Below are 8474 nucleotides of genomic sequence, written 5' to 3'. Positions count from 1 at the left end.
CACTGTATATGAATGCTTGTTGATAATAATAACTGTATATCCCAGTTAAATTATTTTGTTGATTTTGTTTATGTTTCAATCACTTAACTTTTATAAGCCTGATAGCTTGTGTTGCAATATCAGATGAAATACAAATTTCTACTGAAGTTTCAGGCCAAACTGTCCGTTCTGTAATGAGCAGAGAAGAACAGACAGTGTAAGGAATATTCCGGTGAGTGAACTTTGTTATCAGTTTGCTCTGGTTTAGCATTTTAAACTATACCTTATCTAAGGTACTATTCAGTCCAAAGAAGTCAGAGTTTACTCAGAAAATTCCTTGTTGCAACAGAAATAAATTAACCAGTGATCCAGGTGAGAAGAAAATGTCATGTCCTTTTTAAAACGTGGTTGGAAAATTGCCTTACCTCTCCTCTGTAACAGATCTCCCCTCAAAGCTGGTTGGTCTGGCATCTAATTTAAGCACCATCAGCTCTTTCATAGAAATGATCAGAACTTGTTTCAGCTGTTACATCTTCCACCCTGGCTCACAGCAACACACCTGGATAGCGGGTCTCATGGAAGCCTCCCATTGTCTGGTACAGTTGTATTGTATGAAATTGCTGCTTGATTTAGTCAAGGTGATTGAAGTTGAGCATAGATGAGCTGAGTGTATCATGTGTACATTAACGAACAGGAACAAAAAAGCTTGTGCTGTTTGTGTGAACCTCTGTCAAACCTCAGCTATTTCAACGGATTCCTGACCCAAAGTAATTGAGTAGGAACATGGCACAGAAACAGTAAGTTTATGCATTGAAAGAAAGGTATAAACGGTGATTCTGACCTCAAGCTGGAAAAATGTCTCTGTTCAGGTCCTACTAGCCAAGTAACACGAACTAACAGTGAAACAAGTAACTCAGACCTACCCCTTGGAGGTGAGACAAACTACATTTAGATTAGTATTTTAATAGTGTAATGCCAGTGCAGATAAATCTTTAAATTAGAACCTGAAGCAGTGCATCAAGAGAATCTTATAGTCCATAAGAAATGCACACGTGAATTTACACTAGCATAGCTTTCTCTACTGTTGCTGGAGGAAACATTTTTAAGATTGCTGCATCACTAACCGAGCACAATTGAGAACTCTGTAACAGTTTATTGATGAGAAATGCAAGTACAGCATACACTGAAATAAAACTATCTGCTCATCAGTTTAGAACTCCAGTCTTAAAATGGAGACTTGCTACGATATTAAAAAGGAGTTCCTCACTGTTAACAGCAGATGTAAATTTTCATTAGAAATGAGATGACACCTAGTGGCAAACCAGGAGATGAGACGGGGGAAATTTCATCTCTCTTCTCAGAATGCATTACCTCTCCTCTTCTGATAAGCCAGTCTGAATTCCTCTCCAAGCATGTTAATGTCATCTTCATCTTTGAGTACTCCCTGCAATCAGGGGAAAGAAACACACGTCCAAAGGTTAAAGAGAGTATTATGGATCTCTGAAACTTTCCATGGGAGTGAGTGTACTAGCTTGTATCCGTGGTACCGGTGTTACCTTTAACACAAGCCCCCCTTAAAAACCGTCACAGAACTTCAAATTGGTGTGCTTGGTGCCAACCTAGAGCCACCTCTTCTGTTCTTCACAAAAATGATGATGAGAACCCAGTAAAGACTCCAATGTGAGCACCATACAAAAGATACAATTTCTCTGCATTCTCATTCTAAAGAAAGTGATACTCATCAGCTGAGCACGGGCGCAGGTTTAGTAGAATGAACCAACTGTATTGCACTGGCTGGGGCGGGGCTCTACCTCCACCTTTAGTTGTGTTGAAATGAAAAAGAAATTATTTTGGAAATCAACCAATACTGAACGGCTTAATCAGAAACTGTTTTGGGGAAGGGAAGCAGGAGGACCCAGAAATCTAAATCTCTAATTCTAAATTAAGTTTAGGGCTAAACATGTGTATGACCCACAGAACATACCGTGCAATGTTTAAGAAAAAAAAAATTGCATTTATATTGGAGACTTTAGAACTGGGTAGCACTTTGCTATTTAACTGTTCTGAGGGAAGTAACATGGCCTATGACCACGATTCAGACACAGCGCTGAAGCAGAGAGCAGAACGTAGAACATCAATACCATGGACCAGGTGTGAGCCTTGGACACTCTGAAATAGCCAAGACTTCCTACAACAGTAAATTCAAACCAGAAAATTATATAAAAATATTGCCAATTGGAGTTATCCTTGAATTAAATCTACATCAGAAAATAACTCCAAAATTTACAAATTCATGCACCAAATTAGCATATTAATATTTGAATAAAAATTACACTGTGCTATATTTACAATGTCTTCCGGTATTGCAGAAAAGAATTTCTTTAAATAGTTGGATAATTCCCTCCCTGCTGTAAGTGCATTTTTACATCCCTAAAGCTGCCCTCCATTCATCTGTGTACCATGAGGCAGTCTTTCTGATTATGAAGTATAATACAAAATAAATTGTAGTTTACTCCTATTACAATAATTGCTTCCATCTTTTTAACTTTTAAAAACACCAGGATGAGCAGAGTGCTTGGAAATGCTTCTGTAAGCACTGCAGCTTATTGCGCTGCAGCAGAGACAAGGCCTTGTTTCCACGGTAACAGAAGACTCTGGAGACAGCCAAAGCCGTAAGAAATTGCTCCCAAACCCCAACTGAGAAATTTTCTAGCTAGAAAAGCCCTTACACTCCATATCCCAAAACCGGGACCTGCAAAGTGCTGCGGAAGCTTTCAGCAAGTTCTGTACAAGGCACCAACATCACAGTAGAGCCCAAAGCCACCCATGTGAGAATATTTTTGTAAATTGCTTCCCAACTCAAAAAAAAAGAAGAAAGGAAAAGGTGAGCACAGGAGAGCTGACACAATAAGAACACACGCTGACGCCAGGAATTTACAGTTCTGTAACTTCACCTTAAACTGTCCAAGAGAAAACGGACTGACAGGACAAACATTGAAAGCATTTAAAATACAATTCACTTACTCGAGGAAGATAACCCAGTAATTTAGACGCGTGCTCTTTCAGGAGTTTCTGTCTCTCTTCTTCAACAATTGAACGGATGTTTTCTTGTCTTCTCTGCTCTAACTCTCTTTCTTCAAGTTCACGCTTCTACAACAAACAAGCAAGTTTTCCTCACTGTTCAGTTGCAGCTCTGTGAACATCTGTTTCCACCAATATCCCCCATAGTATAAAGAGAACATTTTCTTAGTGGAGTAAATTCTGAACTTCCACTTATTAACTCCTGGTCACAGGAAATCAATTTGAAAAGGATGGAAAAGCGTATGGAAAAAAGCACAAAGCACTGTTTAAACAATACATGTTTGGTAACTAGAAAAAAAAAATCTCAGACAAAAGAGAAAACGGAACGGTGAGACATGGGGCTTGTCTGCTGTGTGTTTAATCTCACACCAGTCAGGTAGTGAACCAAAGTTCCGGTTCCTTCCTGGCTCTCAGACAAGTGAGGCTGTTCCTGCCCTGCTGTTCTAGCCCAGGAAAAGCAGAAACAGGCACATGCGCTCGTGCTGATGACTAGAAATTGCAATTCACATTGCCCATGTGATTCACACCCTATAAACAGGTCTGGAAACTGCAGTACAGGATTCCGTGACTTGTTTTCTGTTTACACCTTCTCTTCCTCAGATTCTAGAGACTTAATCTAAAACTAAGGCTGGGGCTTCCCCTTCCCGCACATCGTCAGAGCTGCCCACCAGGGACACAGAACAGGTCGGCAGTTGTGCTGCTGAGCCCGCGCCTCCTCTGAAGGTATTTGCAGAGCATGTCCCATGGCCGGTGCGCAGGGCTCTCGGGGTCTTGCTGACTCTAACCTCGAGCTACAAAAGAAGTTCGCTCTGAGAAGACTTTTTTCTCATCAGCAAACCAAAACAAGGGCCTGCTGCCCCCCCAGCACATTTCTCTGCAATTCCCGTCACCTTTCCCTAGTAACAATAGTCTCGTGACTTAGGATAGCAGAAGTATTCTCGTATGGAAGCCCTTTGGCTGTGTGAAAACTCTTACTTTATCTGCAACAAACTGTTTGCGACGGTCTTCGATAAGTTTTTCCACAGCCCTTCTGTGTTCAAGCTGTTTCATTCTTCGTTTCTGAGCATTCAGCTGTTCAATGCGATCGTCCTCTGCAAACTTGGCCAACATCTGTTGCCTGAAAGCTTCCTCCTCTTCTTGCATAGCTTGTCGCACTATCTTCTTTAAAGCCAACTGCTCTTCGTATGTTTGCCTTAAGTCCAGGCGCTGCCTTGTTCTCTTTTCGATTTCTGCCTATGAAGGAAATGCAAGAAAACGCTGTTATTACTGAACAAGCTTTGGAAAATTTTGATCACCATCTGCCATCCTACCTGATTTATCTTGGAATGAATTTCCTGTAGCTATTACATTCTGGTATAAACACCTGGAGCAAACACTCCCCATCTGACAGCGCTCTCCAGTATTCACTGGTTTGGCAAATGTCTCAAGATTCTCAAAATTAAGTCCAAAACAAAAGGAGATTATTTTTTTCCCACTAGAATGAAGTGAATCAACAAGACAGTCGACCTGAACAGCTCTCTAAAAATCCCAGTATTAGGTATCTCAGCCTGTGTTACATTTTGGTTGTCGCCCATAGCAAGGTAAGACAGAGCGTGGGCAGGCACACGAGAAAAAGCAAATGGATATGCAACAAGCAAGCAGTTAGTTAACCTCCTTAACTTAACCCTGAACCTGAAAGGCACTGGTATTCTCCTTCATGAGATAAACAAATACATAAAGGGGACAGTAAGGGTACTCAAAACCTTTAGTTGTCTTCCTGCTTGGAATTAAAACAAATATATTAAGGACAGCAAAGGAAACTTAAAGGGCAGAATTTTCCTTTCAAAAACCAAGTTAATAGACAAACTGCTTGTCTGACTAAAAATGTTATGAAATAGTGTTGGAAATAGAGACTTTGTGCCAGAACAGAATTGAAACAATTCAAATTTGTTTCATACACCTAAAACCATGCCAGAATTCAGCTTTTTGCTTCAAGACAGCTCACAGACCAAAATGGGCGCAAGGAGTCCCTCAAAAACATCCCGAAGTCACAAATAACACCGCAGGCTCAGCAAATCCAAAGTGTGAGAAAACCGCAACCCAACCCAGAGCAGTCCCTGAACAACCCTGCCAGCACTGTTAGGGGAGAACAATGTGGAAATGGAAGTTATTGACCTCTGAGGAGCATCCTCAGGTGCAGAAGGAAGTGCATATGGGATATACTCTCACTAAATGTTCTTTAAGCGTCACAGCTCCAGTGACAATGTCCAAAGACCGAAGGCGCCCTGCTCCATCACTCAGACATCAGGAAAAGAGGAAGACTACGTAAAGTGCTGCCCCTGCATTCATGTTATTACTTACATTCTAGTGATTCAAAACTGTTTCATCTTCTCTTTAAATTTTCATATCTGCTCTGTTTCAATTAGATTAGTTTACCCATAGCTACAAATTCTATGTTTTCATGTATATACACTACTATTTTTATTTTATAAAAGCTTCACCCAGACCAGCTCCGTTAACTTGAACGTGCTTCAGGAATTGTGGCAAAGTTGCGATGCTCCCCTTCCCTTGCACTTTCCCTTTACAGTTTACACACAGGTACATGTAACATACCTACAACACATGAAAAAACTGGTATCTGACAAGTATCAAGATATCCATATATGTGTCTGCAGGAGAAGTTCAGGGAAAATGAAATATTCCCCCCATAAGACATGAGTGCTACTTCAATAACCTGCTGCCACTTACCATCTCCTTCTTCCTTTCTGTCTCCGCTTGTTCCTCCAGATACAGCTCGTGTCGTATTTGTTCCAGTTCTTCACGCTTCTGTTGTTCTCTTTCCAGATTTTGGGCAATCTGTTACAAGAAGGAAGGATCTTTAAATGAAAGACGAGAACGTACAGTAATTTTTTCTACGATTTCCATTTTCGATACCATGCTTTGAAGTCTTTCTTTTTTCTCCTCAGCGGCTCGAACTTTAGCCATCCAATCTTCTTCTCTTTGTCGCTGAATGTTGGCAAACTCCATAATCTTCCTATTTTCTTCTTCAATCTCTTCCTGTTTCCTTCTCCTCCAGATAGCTTGTTCTTTTTTAAATTCTTCAATGTATGTATGAGTTGCTCTCATTTTCTCTAACTTCAGCTGTTTTTCCCTGTAGAAGGAAAAAAATTGTTAAATATGTATTTAACATACTGCAAAGTAACATTAAACAGACCATCATTAACAATATATTCCAGGGGCTAAGATTTAAAGGACTCTCCTTACCCTTTCAGCTAGAAACAGGTGTCTAAAGTGAACATCCTTATTAATGAATTGCCCCCAGAAGGGAATTTCACCTCTAACACCTTTCTTCAGGAGGACAGACTGTACACACAGGTACTCGCTACTGCTCCATTTTATAGATGGTCCATCGAAACAGAACGAAGAGAAGGAAGCCCAATAGCACCAGAATCTCCCACATTTTTTATTAATTTAGACTAAAAATCTTACCCGCCGCAGCACTTCCACCCTGCCCTCAGAAAACTCCTTTCCTACCGCTGCCCCTACAACAGTCACACAGCACGTCTCACGAAGAGGCAGAGATCTGTGAAACGCCGTCATTCCCAGCATGATGGGCCCAGTGGAAGCACTCCTTGAAGTAAGCTGGATTTTGTATTTGGGGAACAAGGACACAAGATCGACTGGAATGACGGGAACATTCTGATGTTTAAACAGTAAAATCCATGCCAGCCAGTCTCTTGTTAGTAAAATGTGACAAAGGAAAACTAAAATGGGTCTTAATCTAAGAAATAAATGTGCACAAATTAGTTTTCTATACACAATTATATCTGTTACTTTGTTTTAAATTAATAAATAAAAAAGTAACTAACACTTGATCTTCCTCGTAGATCTTTCTTACAATTTCATCAATCATAAGTTTCTCTCTTAGAAACTCCTCATAAGCATCCTGCTTCTTCCTCTCTTGTTCCTCGACCTGTTTCTCCAGTTCTTGCTGATACATTATTTTCTCCTTGTTTCGCTTCAGTTCTGCAGCACTTTCTTCTTTTATTACCCTCTCGTACTCTTCCTTCATCTTTTGGGCTATTTCAGCCTCATGTTTCTATAGGAGGAAAAAAGCAAAGATTCTTTTTTACTCCCAGTAATACAACTTGTAGTGAAAAAATACACTGTATAAAAAGGAATTACACCACGTTACCAAAATGGAACGTGTTCTACCCCAGCCTATAAATAAAGTGCCTTAATGTGCTTAATAGCTTCATTCAGAGAGTAGAACCCTTTTGAAGGGAACCCTCAGTATCTAAACAACTTGAGCAGAACAAACAGTACTTAAAGGAAGCTTCGTATTGAATGAAGGCACAGTAGAGCATCCAGCACGAGTGAAACTAGCTCACATCGGCATAACAGCTGGAACGGGGTTTAACCACGCAGAACGCCCCCAATGAATGCGCTGTCCTTACAGCAATTCGCATAAACCCGATTTGGTATAAAACATTAATGTGGTCAGGATTATCTGCCTGATCATCAGCATTATTCTACACATAAATAAGAGTTCACAATTCTTTCTGAAGTTACTGAGATACACGTTCAATAAAAGTAACAACGTTTTCAACAGTCTCCTTCTGAGGGAGGGTTGCACCACAATAAGTACTTACTGTACAAAGTGTATCATAGTTTTAACTTGGACAAATATGACACAACCAGTAAAATAAAACCTATATCCATTCATACAGCTTAATTCACTACTACGTTGATTGCAATAGCAAAGTAAACCTTTTTCTCATGGCTGGTTATTACCAGCTAATTAGTCCTTCATAACACAAACCATATTTTCAGCAAACTCCGAATGCCTAAACCTAGTCACACTGTAAATGAAAAGGCCAGCTCTCAGGAAGAATCTTCAGCACAATCCGTACAAGGAGGGACAGCACTCAGGTGCCGGGAGGTGCTAGGAAGGTAATTACCATTTTCTCATACTGTATCGCTTCTTTCTCAGCGACCTGCGCCGCTCGCTCTTTATTCACATAAGCAGATTTTAGCTTTTTTTCTAACTCTCGAAGTTCAAGACTGGAGAAGGAAAAAGAAAAAATAAAAAAAAGTTTTATAGTACTACAAGGAGGTGAGTACTTACAGGAAAAACCTAATCTCAGAGGAAAAATACTGCTCTGGTAAAAGAGCAAAAAAATAAAACCTGTTTAAAACCAAGACCTATCTATATTTGTACAGAGGCTATCCATAGTTCTGCACACTTCACACCTAGCTACACACACGTGTATACACATACATACACCTGTACCCTTACAGATACAGGGATCTATACAGAGCATAAAAATTTAGCGGCTCAAAGAGGGTTTTACTAACAAAATGTGCTTAGAGGTAATTTTTTATCATATCTTGGTCTTAAAGAAGTTTTCCTTTCCTTTCTGGTTGGGCGGCAG

At 40.1% G+C, this 8474-nt stretch overlaps 1 protein-coding gene across 1 annotated transcript; it reads right to left on the bottom strand.

Annotated features, from left to right (window-relative positions):
- Positions 1-79: 79 nt before the first annotated feature.
- On the bottom strand, positions 80-8103 carry MNS1 (meiosis-specific nuclear structural 1; the record flags this gene model as incomplete). The annotated part of the gene is made up of 8 exons (XM_010076650.1): positions 80-168; positions 1351-1423; positions 3004-3129; positions 4036-4293; positions 5788-5895; positions 5974-6190; positions 6909-7138; positions 8001-8103. Coding segments are annotated over 8 exons (1204 nt in total), but the record flags the coding sequence as incomplete, so codon positions are not given.
- Positions 8104-8474: the final 371 nt, after the last annotated feature.

The sequence above is a fragment of the Pterocles gutturalis genome, unplaced genomic scaffold, assembly GCF_000699245.1.
Source record: "Pterocles gutturalis isolate BGI_N339 unplaced genomic scaffold, ASM69924v1 scaffold46878, whole genome shotgun sequence".
NCBI lineage: Eukaryota > Metazoa > Chordata > Aves > Pterocliformes > Pteroclidae > Pterocles > Pterocles gutturalis.
The sequence above is the reverse complement of the archived record's forward strand: the minus strand, read 5'-3'. Positions and strand labels throughout refer to the sequence as shown.